The 20,160-nt window shown below is 43.4% G+C and overlaps 3 protein-coding genes across 3 annotated transcripts; all 3 read left to right on the top strand.

Annotated features, from left to right (window-relative positions):
• Window positions 1-1,543: 1,543 nt before the first annotated feature.
• On the top strand, window positions 1,544-5,496 carry LOC311132140 (homeobox protein Hox-A3a-like; the record flags this gene model as incomplete). Its single annotated transcript, XM_084165360.1, has 2 exons — window positions 1,544-2,015; window positions 4,700-5,496. The coding sequence occupies 2 exons, from the start codon at window positions 1,544-1,546 to the stop codon at window positions 5,494-5,496; spliced, it is 1,269 nt and encodes a 422-aa protein (XP_084021486.1).
• Window positions 5,497-10,394: 4,898 nt separating this feature from the next.
• On the top strand, window positions 10,395-12,220 carry LOC311132013 (homeobox protein Hox-A2a-like; the record flags this gene model as incomplete). The annotated part of the gene is made up of 2 exons (XM_084165181.1): window positions 10,395-10,758; window positions 11,460-12,220. The coding sequence occupies 2 exons, from the start codon at window positions 10,395-10,397 to the stop codon at window positions 12,218-12,220; spliced, it is 1,125 nt and encodes a 374-aa protein (XP_084021307.1).
• Window positions 12,221-16,206: 3,986 nt separating this feature from the next.
• hoxa1a (homeobox A1a) lies at window positions 16,207-18,090 on the top strand (the record flags this gene model as incomplete). The annotated part of the gene is made up of 2 exons (XM_084165024.1): window positions 16,207-16,826; window positions 17,724-18,090. The coding sequence occupies 2 exons, from the start codon at window positions 16,207-16,209 to the stop codon at window positions 18,088-18,090; spliced, it is 987 nt and encodes a 328-aa protein (XP_084021150.1).
• Between the last annotated feature and the right edge of the window lie 2,070 nt (window positions 18,091-20,160).

Genomic DNA, 20,160 nt, shown 5'->3' with positions numbered 1-20,160 from the left:
TTCCACCGTTTTATCATGAATAAATTCAGTAATTTATTTGAATTAACTGCCCTTTGGACTGCCATAACTATGCTACACAATATGTTCATATTTTCATTTAGGTTTACACAATAGCCTACATTAAACAGCCTATTAACATATCCCAGTCGCCATTAGCTATGAAATTAGCTTCAGATCTGAAATAGTTTGTTTGTTACTTGATACTGCTGCATCGAATTACTCGTTTGATTATAAACATCATTTCCATTGGGGTGCCGTTATAGCGGCTGTGACAATAGCTTTAGCCTATAGCTCCTACTTTATTAACACTACAATGCTTCACAAATTAAGCCTAAAATCCCTCTAACGAAAACCCAACTATTTTATTTCACAAACGTATGTATTGTACCCATTTGCCCACATCGAATATCTAAAATAAATACCTATCAATTCAATTGGATAGTATTGCAATAACTTCGCGTTGGATATGACCCCAGTTTGCCTACCTCAGTGAGTAGACTGCTAGCAGTGGTTGAGCATTCCTACTCATGGAGCCACAATAGCTAGGCTACTTCCTTGAGTAGCCATGTAGTAGGCTAGTAACCCTATAGTTGCAGGCTACATCCCGGATCTCTGTCTGCCTGATCGAGCCATAGCCTAGCTGTTCACCGGGACGCTTTCTTCAGCGCGCCATCCCGTCCCGGCCTACTGACCCCCATACATCACCGGGACGGGCGTCCGCGCCGACAGGAGCCATTATTACAGGCCTGTGAGGTAAAGTTCACGTCGTGGTCATGGAGATGCGCGAATGCCCGCCCGGTTTTTCAGGTTTCCTCATAGCCCTGTCATCCATCTTGGTTCCCCAAAAAAATGGGGAATGTGGTTGTTTATGCTTTTAGCCCAGACAGAGACTTTAGCCAGGTGGTTGGGCTGGGGTAGAATATAGCACACCGCGTTGAAGGCTGGCCCGCCTATTCCATCTAAAGATTAGGCCTATGGGAGATTTGAGGTGTATTTTATCCATCAAATAATAATAACAATAATAATAATAATAATAAATGTAATATAATAAAGCCTAATAATAACCTGATTATAACAGCCTTCAGACCAAGTGCACAACATAGGCCGATCGTTTGTTGTTTTATAACTAACCTGTGAAACTGTATTTTCTCATTTAATTTTGGCACCAATATTAATATGGCACAATTGAGTATATGCTTTTATAAAATTATTTATTTTGATACAGTTGGTGTGCCATAAGTGCAGATGGTGATATGAGGTTTGTGCATGCTTTTATGCCCTGTATTGTTAACCAGAAGGTAAACGATAATAGCCAGAGAACTGTTGTCCCTATCCTGCCTCCATAGTCGCTGGTGTCAGCTCTGTATTGAAAAGTAAGATGGATCGCCACCATTTCTTCTCCTCACCGTGCTTCTTGTAACCCTAGGTTCACCCGAGGAGGCCATTGGCGGAGAGGCGTCACGTGACAAAGGGGTGCCAATGTTATTCTACAAGGGTGTCAAGACCCTGTCAGTTTCTGAAATAAATATTGGGAAACGGCGAGATGCAAAAGGCAACCTACTACGACAGCTCCGCAATTTACAGTGGCTTCCCGTATCAAAGCGCAAATAGCTTCAGTTATGACGCCAATCAGGTCCAATATCCCCGGGCCTCTCATGTGGAAAGTGAGTACCATCGACCCGCCTGCTCCCTGCAGTCCCCAGACGGCTCGGTCGCACTGCAGAAGCCGGGGGAGATAGCAGAGAGCTGCGATAGGAGTACGGACAACCAGGCGGCGCAGCCACCCGTCCTCACCGACAGCAATCAACCACAGGTCCCGGTGTCTGTCCCGCCACCCCATCCCCAGTCACAGTCCCCCAGTTCTCTCAACCAGAACACAAGCAACGGCTTCAGTCAAGCCAACTCAAATGGCTCGGTACATGGCTCGCCTACCTCCACCACCCGGAAGCACATCTTCCCATGGATGAAAGAGTCCCGTCAGAACCAGAAGCCTAAAACCAATAGCTCCAGCTCAGGTACTGCTGATGAAACACGTGATAAAATAACCTCATTATTATAAACAGAAGAACCAACCAAGGTTACACTAAAAGGTTTGATTATGCTGCATACATTTACATTCTCAAACTTTTGCCTCACAATTGAACGAAGTATTGTTCTACCATTGTGATGTATTCCTTATTATCTATCATAATCTAGGCTTATTACAAATACACTCCTGTGATGTCATATGGTTCTCCCATCATTATGCATTCCGTAGGCCTATTAGCTATACTCCAATGCTATCTCAATTTGTTGATATATAACGCATCCTTTATTATATATTATGATGTAGGCCTGTTCTTTAGAAATACTCATTCCTCATAGTTTTAGGCCTTTCTCCATACATCGTTTGTTGTCCGGATGCTCTAGCATTGACTTGATGCTAGAATAAACATCACATGTTGGCCCGGATCACATAACGTTTTGTGCAGGACAACAAACAAACACGCAAAAACAGTTGTTCCAATTTGTTCCCTTGTTTTGATTACAGGAAGAGCCAGGGGATGGGGAGGAAGTTGTTTACCAACATGTAACCCAAAGTTCAAAGACTCTTACATTCCCATGGCCTTACCAAATCATATCGTCTCCATAGGCCATGGTAGGCCTATTTATGTCCACCGTTTGGGAATATGTTTGGTGAGAAGTGAAATAAAATAAGTGGGGCATCTAGAAGGTCTAGTGAATCACATTTATCACGAGTCTGTCAGGATATATGCCAAATTAATGGCAAAGGGACTATTTCAAACCCTAGGCCTAGATTCAATCAGATCAAGCTTTAACCGGTTATAGAAGACACCCGCATAGCGGATGGATGTTTTGGCGGTGTCAGAGGTGGAACTGCATTGGAGCAGTCAAATCGGTGAGCAGCTGCTCTTGCAATCATTGTCACTAAGCCACACCCGCCCCACTCCTGTTAGAAGTTCAGAACCAGAAAGTGTAGGCTATATAGAAATAATTATGCTAAATTGAAAAATCATGAAGCAAAATAATTAGGATTTCTATTGTCCTAATCAGGTGTATATTACATCTCACATTCCAGTGGTGGAACTTGTAAACAAGGCTGCATGGGATTTCTCTTAATGTGACTCCAGTGCAGCCAATGGCAATGTCTGCTTTAGGTATAATACCAGGAGCTGCTTGTGGATTTGACAGCTCTAACACAGTTCCACCTCTGACACGTCAAAACAACCGCTATGCGGATGTCGGCTAAAGCAGATCTGATTAAATAGAGGTCTTAGTCTAAATCTTGGTATTTAAAATGTGCTATTAGTGCTTTTTAACGTAATTTATGCACACAGTTGGCTTTTTACACACAGGTATGCCAATAATTCCAATCACAGAACCCTCAACAGTAGCTCATGTTTGAAACAGTAGAATTACTACATTTATATATATGGATAATTATGATTATTTGGATTATATAATGACTATAGCATGTTTCCTACTTTTTGAAAGTATTTTATTAGGATCCCCATACTGCTAAAGCATCAGCTACTCTTCCTGGAGTCCAGGAAGCAGCACCATAGTAGCCTAATTTCTGAAACCAAGATGGTGAAAATATGTCTCTCCCCATTTATAAAGCAAAAAGCTAATTCATAACCCACTGGTCAAAAACTGGTTGAATCAAAGTTGTTTCCACATCATTTCAACCAACAATTTCAATGTAATGACATTGAATCAAAGTGGAAAACTGGTTGGATTTGCAAAAAGTTATCAACATAAGGGAATTTCGTATTTTTTTCACCCAACTTTGAACCTAAATCCAATGACAGGGTGACATTTTTGGTTGATTTCATGTTTAATTCAAGTTAGTTGACAACTCAATCAAATGTAGTCGACAACTCAATCAAAACTAAACTTTCAACTGATGTCTGTTCCCAGTAGGAACATGATGTCATGCTACATTCATCTCACCCAGCCTCTGGCTGTACAGTAGCTAGACTAACCATTTATTAGGTATTGGCAGCATGCCACAAACGGTAACTAGACCAACACCTTGCTGTGCAGCGGCTGAGCCCCAGCCATTCAGCATGGTGAGACTCATAGGAGAAGGCATGGCGAGCTTTAGCTCATGCGCCTTGAGGAATACAGATGTTTGAATACAGCACCAGTGGGATATAGGAGGTAGTATAATGCACAGCACGGCTGTGTATGGATGTTGGCCTACAACCCTACCTAATCTTTCGTTTTCACACACACACACACACACACACACACACACACACACACACACACACACACACACACACACACACACACACACACACACACACACACACACACACACACACACACACACACACACACACACACACACACACACACACACACACACACACACACACACACACAATGATAACCACTTTGATTAGGCTTTTATGTAAAGCATAGCTAACAGTTAAGCGCTGTTCTCAGTATGTATACAGTTATAGTTAAGGATATGTCTGATATAAGTAAATTAGTAACATCCACAGTCTATTGGGACATCTCTGTTTTATCTGCATTTGTAGAACTCTTAATGATATGTGTATTTGGGTCGGGTCCATATGGAGAGACGTGTTATCAGCTATATGTATCTTGCCACTCTGTGGGTCTTGTTCTTGTGTTTGCTGCTGAGGTTGGTTACTGATTGACTGCCTTCCTTTTCCCCTTCCGCCAGTTGAGAGTTGCCCTGGAGACAAGAGCCCCCCGGGTGGGTCAGCCGCGTCGAAGAGAGCCCGGACGGCTTATACCAGCGCACAACTTGTGGAACTGGAGAAGGAGTTCCACTTCAACCGTTACCTCTGCAGACCCCGCAGGGTCGAGATGGCTAACCTGCTCAACCTCACGGAGAGGCAGATTAAGATCTGGTTCCAGAACCGCAGGATGAAGTACAAAAAGGATCAGAAAGGGTGCGGCATGATGCACTCTCCCGGGGGACAGTCCCCTCGGAGCCCCCTCGGTCCATCTCCCAGTAGCGGGGGTGGAGGATACCTCAACTCTATGCATTCTCTGGTTAACAGTGTCCCCTATGAGTCCCAGTCGCCAACGTCTTACAATAAGCCCCCTCATAATGCATACGGTATGCCCACGTCATATCCCCCTCCCTTGAACAGCTCCCTAAACAACTGCCCACCCTCTCAGAAGAGGTATCCCGGGACTAGCGGCTCGCCCACGCCCGAGTATGACGCGCATCCTCTCCAAGGCAATGGCGGCTATGTGGCGCACTTGCAGCAGGGCAGCCCTGTATATGTAAGCGGAGGCTACATCGATTCGATGCCCAACAACGGGGCTTCCGTTTTCGGCCTGACCCATCTCTCGCACCCACGGTCCACACACATGGACTACAATGGAGCAATCACTATGGGCAATAGTCACCATCACGGAGTGTGTGATCCAAACCCGACGTACACAGACCTTACGCCGCACTACTCTCAGGGAAGAATTCAGGAAGCGCCCAAACTTACGCATCTGTAGCCGGGATGCACCCCGGATCAGTCCCCTCCAGACCTACCATCGCTTTGTTTCTTCTCTTCTTCAGTAGCTTCTTCCACCTTTTCTTTGTTTTAGGTTCTGTTTTTTATATAGTTGAATGTGTGAAGTAGGATAGGAAAGTAATCACTCTTGCTTAAAATGTTCTGTCTATTTGCTATGGCGTTATTGTTCCACACAGACCTATTATCTGATATGACAAGCGCGGGGGCACATATGCGTAGACCTATTTAATCTTTAACTTGTTTCTAAAAACAAAAATCAAACAGGGTATATGATCAAATATTATGGTATTCTTTTGAATGTGAATTTTTTTAATTTATCCGCAGTTGAATATATGTTTTTGTGTTATTGTTTTGCATTTTGTTGCACTTGTGGAAGGATCCTTATAGGAATCATGTGCGGGGTTTTTTGAGACACACACGCAAAGGAAGGTCTGGAAGCTCCAGCCTACGACCTACCCAGCTTGTGTTCTGTTGGACTTTCAACATTTTATTTATGTTTGTTCTGACGTAATATGGAGTTCATTAGTATTATTTAACCACCCTGTGCTCTTTGTATGTGGGGAGATGGTTATTGGAAACAGACCTCGGCTCTAGTTCTACCCCTTACCTGACGGCAGACACAGACTCTCAGCAGCACATTATATGTTGGTGTTATTTTTCTTCGAGGAGGTATTTTATTTCTTTACGAATGTAAATCACGCAATCATGCAATAAGGTTGGAAGGAAGAACAGACATTATAATTAGTTTAAAAAAAACATTTTATTTGAGATATTACCAAGTTTCTGTTTCAATTTCATACATTCCATGCTGCTCCAGTTCGAATAAATAAATAAATACATGAATTTCAATATAAATGTATCTTTCAACCTTAATTTCGAGGGAATTTGAACATAGAACATAATGGCACAAAGTACAATAAGGAAGGAATACTAATAATAATAATAATAATAATAAACACCTTAATATCCCATAAACAGACATATTTGTGAGGACGGAAAAAGCTGGTAGGACTTTAGAGGGTATGCTATTTCATAAAAACAAATGAATCCCCATTATCTCATAATCTGTAATAACATTAATAATCTATAACATCGTATTTAATTTATAGTGACAATAAATCACGAAAACATTGTAGGCCTCTTGTTTTGTCTCCTCTAGGGCGAAGGCAACTCAGAAGCTCTTGGGGTGGCCTTGTTCCCGCTCCTAATCCGCGTGGGCACATCCATAATAATAAAAGTGTCACGAGGAGCTTCTGCAGTATCTGTTAGGATAAAATAGGTTAAATGAGAAACCGTTAGGGGGGAAAAGTTTGTTGATAGGCCTATAGGCCTGCATGTTTCAAATGTATTATGGCGCTATAGAATGCATAAAATGGCCTGTTAAACTCATAATTATAGCTATTTACACATGTAAATTATGTAAACGAGACTTAATGAAGGGGGTGTAATACAGGACGTATGAATATTTGACTTATATGCTATCGCTGCACACAATAACAATTACAGATGTTTAGAAGAAGCAAAAAGTATTCAACATAATCTCAGCTGTTAATATTGTGCAATTGTGTAAAAACAAGTATGAACATTATAGTTTGTGTATGTCTCTCTTAAGACTAGCTTTTGGGAATGTGTACTTCAGTTTTCTTTGTTGTGGCACGCCCAAATTGAATTCACACATGTCTGAAAAAGAAAGCACACGTATTTTCTATTGAATTAATTGGACTACATTCAAGTTTTGATTTTCAAACATAATTCAGAGAGCATATTGATTAATTATATAAAGCAGGTCAATACAGACCAATAATGCAGAACACGATGCAGCATTCAATGGCATGCATTGTGCACTCACTATTTCACTACCAATAATCGAAGACACCATTTTTACTGTAGTAGTAAATTTATAGTTTCCCCTCAAATGCATTTCAGGATAATTGAAAAGTTTTACAAAAGCTGTACTCGAATTTATTTCCTTTAGAATGATGACAAAATGACTGATATTACAGGGCAAGGGCTCTATGATCCTGACATATGGTTAGCAGGGGAACCTAGAACAATTGAACCATGGTCTGTCAGCATAGACTGAGCAGCTCTGGATCCAAAACACACACACACACACACACACACACACACAACATTGATTTCACTCATATGTAGGAGATTTTAACGCACCATAAATAAGGGTTTGGGTTGAAAAAATGAATTTTTGTTCATTGTATTTCCATCCGTGGGAAAGGGGTCCTAAATCATTCCCCCAGAATCCCCCTGTAAAAAAAGTGTGTAGGTCGGAGTAGGGTTCACAGAAAGCCGCCACCCACTCCTTGCCTTGCAGACAAAGCCTATAAGTAATTCCCAAAAGCCATCCGTCTCCTCCTCAGCAGCCCCGTCCTTTACATACTCTCCTCACCTCCAACAAACCCAAATGTTTGCTCCAACGAAAATATGGACGTTTTGTAAACACGAAAAAATAAATTCCAGAAAGAAAAATGCAATGGAGATGTTGGTTGAGCCTACTCACCGTTTACGCGCATTATCGCCCATCTGCTACATTATTCTTGTATTTTTAATGTCTTAAAACACACCTTAAACGACAGAAAAGCTGTGTCTGCAAACATAAACGTGTTCTAATCTGAGTGGCCAGTGTTTCTCGCCGCTTCCTGGCTGCATTTGATCCAGGGGAGAGTTAGAAGCCTTAAATGTGTTCTGAGGGCACGGAGCTGTCAGACCTTTTGGCAAGTAAGATTGATCGCGCGCAGGCTTCCAGGTTTCTTTGTTTGGTATATAAGCAATAAACTGAGCGAGGCCTACCACTTATTTTCCTCCTCTCTCCAACTCACTATTCGAGTTTTTTTCTGAAGAATACAACGTAGCTACTTCCTGGCTGTTTGACCAAAAACATCCAAAATGTGGCTTTCACAGATTGTACTGGACGGGCACATAACCAAACACTGTGGGAGCTGCTCAGTCGATACACATTTCCTTCTACAGAATCTCCCTGCAATGTATTCGTTAAAACGACCTATTCCAATGGCAGGTTTGGTTTATACTGTGCAATAGCACAAAGGGGTATTATAAATGTTTGGGGAAAAATGTTTAAATGTAAAGGATCATTTTCTCAATTTTTGCCCTTGTCCAGCCACCACACCTAGGCTCAGACGCCTGCTGTGACCTCCCGTGTCAGGGGGAAAAGCCCCTGAGAAGCAGCATGAAGAGCAGACTGGATTTTCACCCTAAACGTATTATTTTTTAAATATCGGTCAACCTTACTTTAGTGAACCCGGTAGTACTATGCAGAGTGACTTATGCAGAGTACTGTAAGTGCTGACTTTTCTAAAGACGGAGAACGAGTAACGGTTCCCAAAGCATTGCAGACTAAAGTGAAGCAGAACATGATTAGTATGTAGATGCACAATTGGCTGGATTTGACATTTGAAATCCTTGTTTAGCTATTTTTTTGTATTAGGTTGATATCATTGTATAACATTCGATTGCTAATATTTTTTTTACATTTTTTTGTCATTTAGCAGACGCTCTTATCCAGAGCGACTTACAGTTAGTGAATACATATTTTTTTTTTTTTTTTTTTTTTTTTTATATATACTGGCCCCCCGTGGGAATTGAACCCACAACCCTGGCGTTGCAAACGCCATGCTCTATCAACTGAGCTACATCCCTGCCGGCCATTCCCTCCGCTACCCTGGACGACGCTGGGCCAATTGTGCGCCACCCATGAGTCTCCCGGTCGCGGCCGGCTGCGACAGAGCCTGGATTCGAACCAGGATCTCTAGTGGCACAGTTAGCACTGTGATGCAGTGCCTTAGACCATGCGCCACTCAGGAGGCTGAGTGGCGCATACACCACTTGTATAGTGTGTGTGTGTGTTTGTGTAGGCTAATTGGGTATTTGGGTGTTATGCACAATATTTCACTTCTTCATGTGTAATAAATGTATTGCATACAAGTGGGTGACACTAACATGGCATCGTAGTGTGCATTAGCCACAATAAGTATGACTCTAAGTTCCCAGTTGTGTGTATCTACGTATGCGCCTTGCCTGTATAGATTTTACATTTTAGTCATTTAGCAGACTCTCTTATCCAGAGCGACTTACAGTTAGTGAGTGCATACATTTTTCATACTGGCCCCCCGTGGGAAACGAACCCACAACCCTGGCGTTGCAAGCGCCATGCTCTACCAACTGAGCTACAGAGGACAATATGCTTGTATTGAACAGAAAGTCTATGAACACAATCTATATGGTTAGCTCTATCGCTTTGGAACACATTGGATTGTTGGGGTTTGTTGCTGTCAGGAGCTCTCAGTATTCGTTTTTGAGGTGTGTTTTCCCTGACTGAACTCTACATGAATGGCTAACTTTGCTAATGACCGCAGGCATGGCGTGAAGCTACTGTCGTGATTTGTGTGGCACGGGGCGTTCTCTATTGACATACTCAACACGAGAAAAGAAGAGTGCACGAGCAAGTGCACTGTAGCTACTTCCCTGTCACAGCGCGCAGGTGGCCATTCTAAAAACACATTTATAGCTTAGTGGAGTTGACTGGGGGCTAGGGGACGATAAAAAGGTGTAAATTAAAACAGCCTTCCCAACATAGACGAGGCGTTCTTTACCAGAGTTTTTAGATCAACCAAGCAGACTGTGGCTTCTTTTGATTAAACGTCAAATTGTCATTGGGCAGAAGTAATCATGTGACAGGCAGTTCGTTCCAATTTCAACCTTGTCTCCATGAATTCAATAGTTTAATAGCAGCTCGTTCACCATACGGCCGTAATCAGTGAATTAGAAAAAAGTATGTATTTCTTATTGAGCCGCGACATATAAAAATACACACAGCAAACTTTCCTCGGCTCTCAGTGAGCGGAGATGAATTACGAATTCGAGCGAGAGAGTGGTTTTATCAATAGTCAGCCGTCGCTTGCTGAGTGCCTGACATCTTTCCCCCCTGTCGGTGATTCATTTCAAAGTTCATCAATCAAGAGATCGACGCTTTCACGCTCGACACTGATTCCTCCTCCTTTTGAGCAGACCATTCCCAGCCTCAACCCGGGAAGCCACCCGAGGCACAGCCGGCCCAGACTCAGCCCTGATGGATGCATCCCGCTGCCCACCGCCTCCCTACCCCCGGAATACCCCTGGATGCGGGAGAAGAAAGCCTCCAAGAAGAATCACCTGCGGACTTCCACAGCGACGGCCATAACGAGTGGACCTGTATGCTTCTCCCCGAAAGGTGGGTGGTTTTTATGGGGTAATTTAGAGTGCCGACATTTTTATGCAGAATGCATGTTCTAAGCACCTGAAGGAGTGGGAATAGGCTAGTCATTACCAAGTTGCAGAGCATATTCGAAATTAATCTCCTGTGCACAATTACGCGTTGGGTTCTCCATATTTTTCCTCTAGTCCTCCTAAAAGTTTGGGCAAAGGTAAGTAATGTAAAATTATGTATTTGATTTCCACGCTGCCCTTCCTCGCCGAGCAGTGCCAGAGTTTTGATGTGTGACAGTAATGAAGAGTGATGGACTAGTGTTGCCGTGCGGGGCAGCTGGCGCATTCATTAGTATAGCAGCCAGCCTACACCAGCCTGGACCACACTACGGCTCTCTCTCTCTCTCTCTCTCTCTCTCTCTCTCTCTCTCTCTCTCTCACTGCTGTTTTGAGGGAAATTAGGTATATATGATGCACTATAGGACTTAGTCTAAAAGTGTGCGTTTATATGTCAATATCCGTATTGCAAGAATATTTGTGGGTAAAGGGATGCATTGGGTGCTGTTCTGAATGAGCGGCCATTTTGCTGAAGTAGCCACTCTGTTGAATAAGCTACTTACTCTCTGGTAGTTTGTGTCTATTCGGGCGTAATATCTGCATTATCAAGTAATTGTTGCTCATGCTGTAATGCTTCTTAATCTTATGGTTTATGTGCTGCTGTTTCAGGCTCCCCTGAGGTTCTAGAGAGTGGAGGAGGGGGCTCCCGGCGGTTGAGGACTGCATACACCAACACACAGCTCCTGGAGCTGGAGAAGGAGTTCCACTTCAACAAGTATCTGTGCAGACCGAGGAGGGTGGAGATAGCCGCCCTGCTGGACCTCACCGAGCGGCAGGTCAAAGTGTGGTTCCAGAACCGCCGGATGAAGCACAAGAGGCAGACCCAGTGCAAGGAGAACCACAACGGTGAGGGGAAAGGGCCGAGCACCGGGGTCGGGATCCAGAGCGACGACGAGGAGGATGATGGGTCGCTGTTTGAGCAGAGCCTCAATACAGTGACCGGGGCCCTTATGGAAAGAGAGGCCTGCTCCTTTCAGCATAACTCGCTGAGTTCTTCCCAGCAGCTACAGAATGTTGGCCCGCACAATGGTGAGGCCCAGAGTTATACAGTGTCGCCACTGAGCAGCAATGACAAAAATCTGAAACATTTTCTCAACCCGTCACCCACTGTTCCAGGCTGCGTGTCAACAATAGGCCCCGGCTCTGCAACTGGCCCGGACAATGGCGGTAGTCCCGCGGCCCTGGATGTCTCAATACACGACTTCCAAGTATTCTCCTCGGATTCTTGCCTTCAACTCTCCGATGCCGCTTCGCCCAGTTTGTCAGAATCCCTGGACAGCCCCGTGGACAATCTGGACATATCTACGGACAGCTTCTACTTTTTCTCGGAGTCACTAACTACAATCGACTTGCAACATCTGAGCTATTGACATAAATCAAAAATACAACAAGACTTTCAAACCGGAACATTTAAAGAATTCAAACTCTGGTATTAACTATTCATTTAATTTAGGTGGTTGTTTTAGGCCTATATGATGGCACATTTTTATTGATTCATTGATTAGTCGATTAATTCAAGGTAAGACTCTGGACAAATACACAATTGTGGCTTGTAATTACAATAACAAATTGATTTCTGAAGATGCAATATATGTGAAGGTGCACAATAGTATGAATTCTGGTCATTTTATTTTTGTATAGCTTACAATATCATTACTATTTTTGTTAGAAATAAATCTGACTTGCCATAAGGAAATTGCAAAATTGTGTAGAGTTATTATTATTATCCAAACCTTTTTATGAAGTGTAAAGTGTATTTTGGATCAAATGTATTTTTGTCCAAAAAATAGAAAGGAGAAATAACCAATCGATGAAATGTTTATTAGTTCCTGAATACAAATTTACTCTCGTTAATTTGCAAGTCAAAATAGTGTGATGAAAGCAGGCCAATATAGCCTTATCTCTGAGTATGAATCCTATAGTTATTATAATTAATGCCTGGTTTATATTCTATTGTAAGCATAACATTTAGTGGGATTAAAAAAAAAATACACGAATCTTCATCTATGAAGTTGAATAATCTTAATGCACAAATTTAGAGCTATTGACATTGTATTCTGTTTATGTTAATTACAAATTAGCACCTTTTTCATTATTTTACACTGATTTAAAAAGCCGTGAAATTCGAGAGTGAAGTTAATATTAGTTCAAACTATTTGTTTAATAAAAATATCAGCTTCTGGTCCAATTCCATGCAACTCAGAGGCGATTATACAACAAATTATATAGGCTTACCTACTACTACTATATCATTTTGAATAAAATGTCCTCTTTTACTTTCTCTGGTTGTAAAGTTAGTAGCATTGTAAACATGGTAGGCTAGCAATAGCATGGCTCCCTATAGTGCGAGCTCCCAGTGCTGCGTGCATGTGGAGGCAAATGCTCTAGCCATGTTTTCCGAGCTCGTAAATCAAACTCCGTCATGAATAAGAATGGCATCAAAGAGATCAATTGTGACGTATAATGCACAAATAAAAACCCTCTATGTTTTCGGGTGGGATTCGCAATTCGAAGCCAAAAAAAGTCGGAAGCTTTGTAGGCTTTTGGTAATAATTCATTTTTATAGCTGTTCAAACACAGCGCGTGGGCTCTCCAAGCGTGCAGGGCAGCGGGCAGCAGAAGTATCTCCCCCCTCGTGCTATAAGTAGCCTAATTCAAAACAGGCTGCTGCAGGCCTATACATTAGTATTCATTTTATACGTTTTATATTTTCTAAAAACAGCTCTAAAGCGTTTAATGATTGGGGAGAAGTGTAGGCCTATGCCAAGAAATGCATTTGATTAAATTGAGATGTTCATAAGAATAGCCTATTAGGGCAAAATGGCTTTCGGCTATAAATGTTTTTTTGTTCTTGTTTTTTTGTTCTTGCAGAAATATATTTCTCCACAGTCTTGGATAAATGCGTGTATTACCCATTTCACTGTGCAAGTTGTGTGAGATTTGGGTAGAAATATTACATTCCTGTAATAATTTCGGAATGGGCTAGTAGTTATCATTATTTCACTCAACATGCTTATGCTTGTGGGCATACTAACCACCGGTTGCTACATAGCATGGATCGATCGTAAAACGTATCATTGCAAAGTTAAGTGCATAGCCTTATTACATTTAACTGTAGTGGTGGAGTGACGTTTAGCCAATATTTAACTTCCTAAAAACTGGCCGTGGACGCCTATAGGCTATTTACATATGCGAAAAGGAAAGCTGCTATATAAGGCTATACAACTCTGGCCCAACTTGGGCTTTCCTTTCCAAAGGCTGGTAACGAAATAATTCCGAAACAATCGCCTTTTCTCTCCGCATTCCATGTTCGCACAAAGCGTATTCTGGAAGGTATTCTGGAACATCCATGGCCTGGCGAAGAGATTCAATGCTGCGCCCACGCGCTAGGCTGTATGCACCGTTGTAGCGAGAGAGAAAGAGATGAGGAAGGGAGAAAATGGAAGAGTAAGGAAGGAGTATGGTACTTTCTTGCATTTCTTAGACTTAGTCTTTCAGTGTCGATCCGTTTTTATTCTAAATGTAAGATAGGACCTATCTGCGTTCATATGGGTATTGCTCTTGAAGCTCAATGTGAGCTAAGCGACTACCGTGGGGAAAATACTGCTGAGAAGGAAAAGAGGCTGTTGTAAGAATGACCACCACTAGGCCATACAGTCCTCTTATCATCCAGTAGGGGCGCAAACCACTCTCCCCCTCTTGTCCCTCTCCCCTCCTCCTCTCTCTCGCTCTCTCTGTTCATGTGTGAGTGTGATGTGTGCCTTTCTGTGTGCAATAATAATAATAATGATAATGCAGTTTAGCTTGCAACTGATTTTGTGTGCCATCACAGCAGCAATATTTGTCACCTGTTGACACAAGAAAAGGGCAACCAGTGAAGAACATACACCATTGTAAATATTGTTACAACACTGTACATAGCCAGTAATATAACATTTGAGTCTAATGTTTACTATTCATTTCTGATTGTTTATTTCTCTTTTGTTTATTATCTATTCCACTTGTTTTGGCAATGTAAACATGTTTCCCATGTCAATAAAGCCCTTTGAATTGAACTGAGAGAGAGTAGCACCAGGACTGGGAGCACCAGTCTCCCTATATTTTACCCTTTCTCTGCTACAGTATATTTCATCACCATTAATTTCTCAAACGGCCTCATAACAGGATAATCAAGCAGCAGTTTCTCCTCGGGCTGTAGGAGCCTTACAACACAGACCTCCCATTATTAAATCAGCTGATCACTTGATAATGAAAAGTAGTGGGCGTAAAACGAGAGTAACCTACACTGCAGACTGGCCATTGGAGCAACACTATTAATATTGTGTCACTTTAATTCTTTGTGATTGGTCAACTCTGTGGTCTTCGAATCTAGTCGTATGGCTCAGCTAGCCTGCTTCAAATAAATCAAAACCCTACAATGCCTCTGTCCCTCTATCAACGATACATAAGTGATGTACAGACCCCAATCTAGTGAAATAACATCATGCACGTTGAATCCTTTTGAATAGGGCCACGGTTATGGTAAGGTGCGGTTGAGAGTGCCGGGTGCACCAAACTCACGTCTCCATGCCAACCAGCTGATGATGTTAACTGATACCCACACATACACGCAAGCACACACACACTCTCTTTGTCTTTCTTTCTTTCTTTCTTTCTTTCTTTCTTTCTTTCTTTCTTTCTTTCTTTCTTTCTTTCTTTCTTTCTTTCTTTCTTTCTTTCTTTCTTTCTTTCTTTCTTTCTTCTCTCTCTCTCTCTCTCTCTCTCTCTCTCTCTCTCTCTCTCTCTCTCTCTCTCTCTCTCTCTCTCTCCCTCTCTCAATACATTCAGTTATATTTCCATATCCCCCGTGTTCATCTTGAAATGCCGCCTTACCTCGTGCATACTGAAGAAACAGAGTAGGTCATTTTCCTGGAGGGTCTTCGGATAGACTATAACCATTATCCTGACAGTCATCCAAGCTGGGCAGGCTATAGAGTGGATGCCTTATTTGCTGTTCCCCGCTCTACATGCGACCTGAGTGCTGTCCACCTTGTCTGCTTCCCGGCTCATTGTTTGCTCGGCCAATACATTAGTGCTGAAGCACGTCACCTTGATCGACGAGCGCTTGGAATTTAAATACCCACTCAGACACCAATCTGTCACAGCTAAGGGGACAGGGCCGAGCAGCTTACTGGCTGACCCGGGCCACGTGACCTCCCACTGTTTCATTGATATCGCCCTGTGTTGCCCCCCTCCCTTATCTGATAAGGCGGGGAACCGGTAAGGCGGCACGGTCACCCACGGTGAGACAAGGAGAGATTCATCAGAAGACCGGGCCTTTCGTGGACGGTCTCAGTCCCGCTGAGACGATGCTACAATGAGCAGCTTCTTAGATTACTCTGTGATGAGCGGCGACGGCGGGTCCTGCTCAGTCAGGGCTTTCCACTCCGACCACGGAATTACTACATTCCAGTCCTGCGCAGTCACCGTGAACAACTGTGGGACGGATGAGCGCTTCATGCCTAGTAGGGATTCCCCGGATGGCATCCCTCACCAGACGGGGTCCTACCAGACTTCTACTGGCTCTCTGGGTTTAACCTATGGGGCCCATCCGGCCTGCGCCTCGGGCTATGGACCCCAGGGCTTCTGTACCACCTACAACCATTACGCACTGAACCAGGAAGTGGAGTCGGCCACGGGGTTCCCCCAGTGCGCCCCATTAATGTACTCCGGCAACATTTCCTCGTCCATGGTACCGCAGCATCGCCAAGGTTACGGTGGCGCTCCCCTGGGTCAGCTCCAGTACGCTCACGCCACCTACGGTGGCGGGCATGAGCAGGCGAACCTGCCTCCTTTCTCTGGGTGCTCAAACCCGCTGTCACCCCTGCACGCGGCCCACCTTGACACGTGCTGCTCGCCCCTGTCCTCCGAGAGCGCCTCCAACGCACAGACCTTCGATTGGATGAAAGTGAAGAGGAACCCGCCCAAGACAGGTGGGTGCCGTACCATGCATAAGGGGACAGACGAATGCAGAGGGCTGTTACACCTCTCATAAACCCTATTGTAAAGTGTGAGTAATAGATAGTTTGGCCATCTGTTATTATTGGAACAGGTGTAGTCAAGACAGATTTTGGAGGAAGTAACCCAAGTGCAGAGTGGAAATAGATATGATATGATTTCACAATGATCCGCTGGCACAACATCACAACGCCATGGCAGCCATTCTGACGCCACATAGATCATATCCAAATTGCGCATGGTGAGTGACATTATGGAACGCTTCTTAGATACATCAACATGGCATTCAGCTCTGTGGTATTCACCTCTCAAGTTGGCCAAACTCTCCTTTATGACGTGTTTTGAACACACGTGTTAAAGTGTTGGGCCATATATAATTACCAGTTGTAGGCCTGGTAAGCTATTGGTGTCTGGTTTCTCTTGGGTGTGATATCTTGCATGTATGGATCATTTTGGGGTGTTGGAGAAAGTGGTAATCTAAGCGGTCATCTAATACCCACCCAGGACGTGTGTATTTGACTGTGAAAAAAGTGATGAACTGTTTGCCTTTCCGGAAAATGTTGAATACAAAGTAAGTGAATTGTGCATGCATGAAAGGGAAATGCGTAAAAATGAAAATGTCACAAAATAATTGACGCAATGTTTACAGTGTTGTGCATTTGAACATAGAAATGTGAACTACTTTTAGTTATTTTAAGTGGATTTAAACCATTGTGCGTAAAAATGACACTTCCTATTCAAACATGAGTGCATGGCACACGATTTCCAAGGATCATGGGTTGGAAGAAATGTGTCACTTCTCCAACTTCCTTAGCCTTTATTTAGCCCTGACCTCCAGGTAGCCCTCATGTTCTCCCTTCATCCCTCTACAGGCAGATCAGGGGAGTATGGCTATGGGGGGCAGCCCAACACCGTCCGGACCAACTTCACCACCAAACAACTGACCGAGCTTGAGAAGGAGTTCCACTTCAACAAGTACTTGACCCGCGCGCGGCGCGTGGAGATCGCCGCAGCGCTTCAGCTGAACGAGACTCAGGTCAAAATCTGGTTCCAGAACCGCCGGATGAAACAGAAGAAGCGCGAGAAGGAATGCCTGCTTCCCACCAATGCCGCCGTGTCAGACCCGAGGGATAGCTGCCCGGAAAAAGCAGCCGGATCTGAGAAGTCCCTCTCCGCCCCCTCCACCCCATCTCCAGCCTCTTCAACAGTGTCCTCTGGAGTTGACCCATACTCCTCCAGCTAAAGAACCCTTGCCGCGTGGCAATGGTATACATATACCAAAGATAATATACAAGTCCTAACTCGGATAGGTTCAATTAATTTGAACAGGGTAAATATAAAAATGTATGCACTACTTGGGGGATACTGAGACGGTGACATTGGGCTATTGTCCTGGCTACGTGGTTAATCTATGGTGTTGTAATTTGTGGTTTAAACAGGGTAAAATATCTGACCAGTTTATGGAGTTGTGAGTTCAAATCTGTCAGATTTCTATTCCAATTGTACATTAATGTGTAGAGTAATCATAGTGCACATGGGATACTTTCCCAAGTCAAACGCTGCAGAGTGTACCTTTGTTCCATTACGAGCTGGATTTATAGCCTACACAAGCTGCACAACGAAACAAATACCTCATGTGTGCCAAATTGATTCATTAAACAGTGCAGCACTACTGACACAGACAGTTTGCACTAGAAGTTGTTTTTTACGCACAATCAGCGAGGAGAACCCTTATGTGTGGAATCACTGCTGGCACATTCTTAGAATACCTCCTGAATCATTTTCAAACCTGTGTTTCCGGCCTGTGTTTGTACTATCCTAGTGTCGCGAGTGTCAATCTGAATGTATTGTGTGAGGTTTGCATGATACGCCAAGCTTTCATGTAGCCTATACTTGATTGGACACTGAGTTTTATCAGTTTGGAGACCGATGATGACATATGTCTTATAAGGCTTGTCTGTTACTATTTATTCGAGCAGAGCACATGTAAAGTGTTTTCCAGCGCGATGTTTACGGGTCAAAATATGTGTATTAAAGTGCTTTTGCCTCTACGACATTTTCTGGATGTATGTTTCTTGTGGCTAAAAGGATGCTCATAGGCCTTTTGTCTCGCCATGCATGACCAAGCATTCAAATATGGATCTCTCATCAAAATGGAAGAGAGCCCTTTTCTGTCAGAGGAGACCTGTAGAAAGTGGAAGATATGACCCATATGCCCATAGATGCTACTACAATAGTATTATTCTTATATGATAGCATTGCAAGTGTACCTGTATACAGGCCTCTGAGACTGACCCGACTATAATGATCGACCGCAATACAATATCTTAAGGTTTCTCATGTCCAAAGTCCAACGCCAATATTTCTCCAGCATAGGGATTTACGCGTTCCAGTTTAAACGCTCTCAGTGAATGCAGCCGTGCGCACTCCCGTCCCATGGGTTAAAGCATTATTGGCATAATAAAGGCATGTTTATCCACGGAGGGGATGAGAGCGCAGACGTCAGTGGCATTCGCGATGACTACCTTATCGAGCTGCTGGCTTATTGAAGGGACAAAAGAATGGCCATTGATTAAAACATCGAGAGGAGGATATTGACAAGGATGCGCCCCTCTGGCCCTGTCATTTCGGAGTGTCTGTCAGGCTCCTCAAGGTACCAGAGAGGTGTGGCATCTCCACCTGACGGCATAAGGCTGGGAAAGGATGCGTCAGAAAGTACGCTCCAGATCCACGGTTGAATATGCTCAGTGACTTGGCTGCGGCAGTACACAACTTACAGGTAAAAATATCGCAATGTGCCAGACCATGTGTCAAGTACCAACCGTGTGCGATGGGAGTCATGTGCTTTCGGATCCCCTGTCCACATTGAGCAGGAAAAATGCAGGACAGATGTTTGCCTATGTCCATTGATTTATTAGATGGATGTAGGCCTATGTCCAATAAATACAGAGAAATATAAATATGTTAATTCATTACTTGTAAGGTGTCATACGGGAAGATGCATGTCTGTCATAATGACTGGTGAGTATAAAGTCAGCAAGCTGACGCACACACACACACACACACACACACACACACACACAAACACACACACACAAAATAATGCAAATAATACCAACAGTGTAGGCCTACTTGTGCTCCCATAAGCGATGCTGAATCAAACAACCATACAAATACAGCGTCATACAAATACAGCGGGCCTGTATCTTTTCAAATGTTGACTGGGTTTAGTGTGTATTATTTGGATACATGTGGGATGGTACTAGCACCTATATTGTTCCTCATTTCAATAGCTTCTATAGAGGAAAATAAA

The sequence above is a fragment of the Coregonus lavaretus genome (genome assembly GCF_964263955.1).
Source record: "Coregonus lavaretus genome assembly, chromosome: 7".
NCBI classification, from domain to species: Eukaryota; Metazoa; Chordata; class Actinopteri; order Salmoniformes; family Salmonidae; genus Coregonus; species Coregonus lavaretus.
Note: the sequence above shows the minus strand (reverse complement) of the source record. Positions and strands in the feature narration are given on the sequence as shown.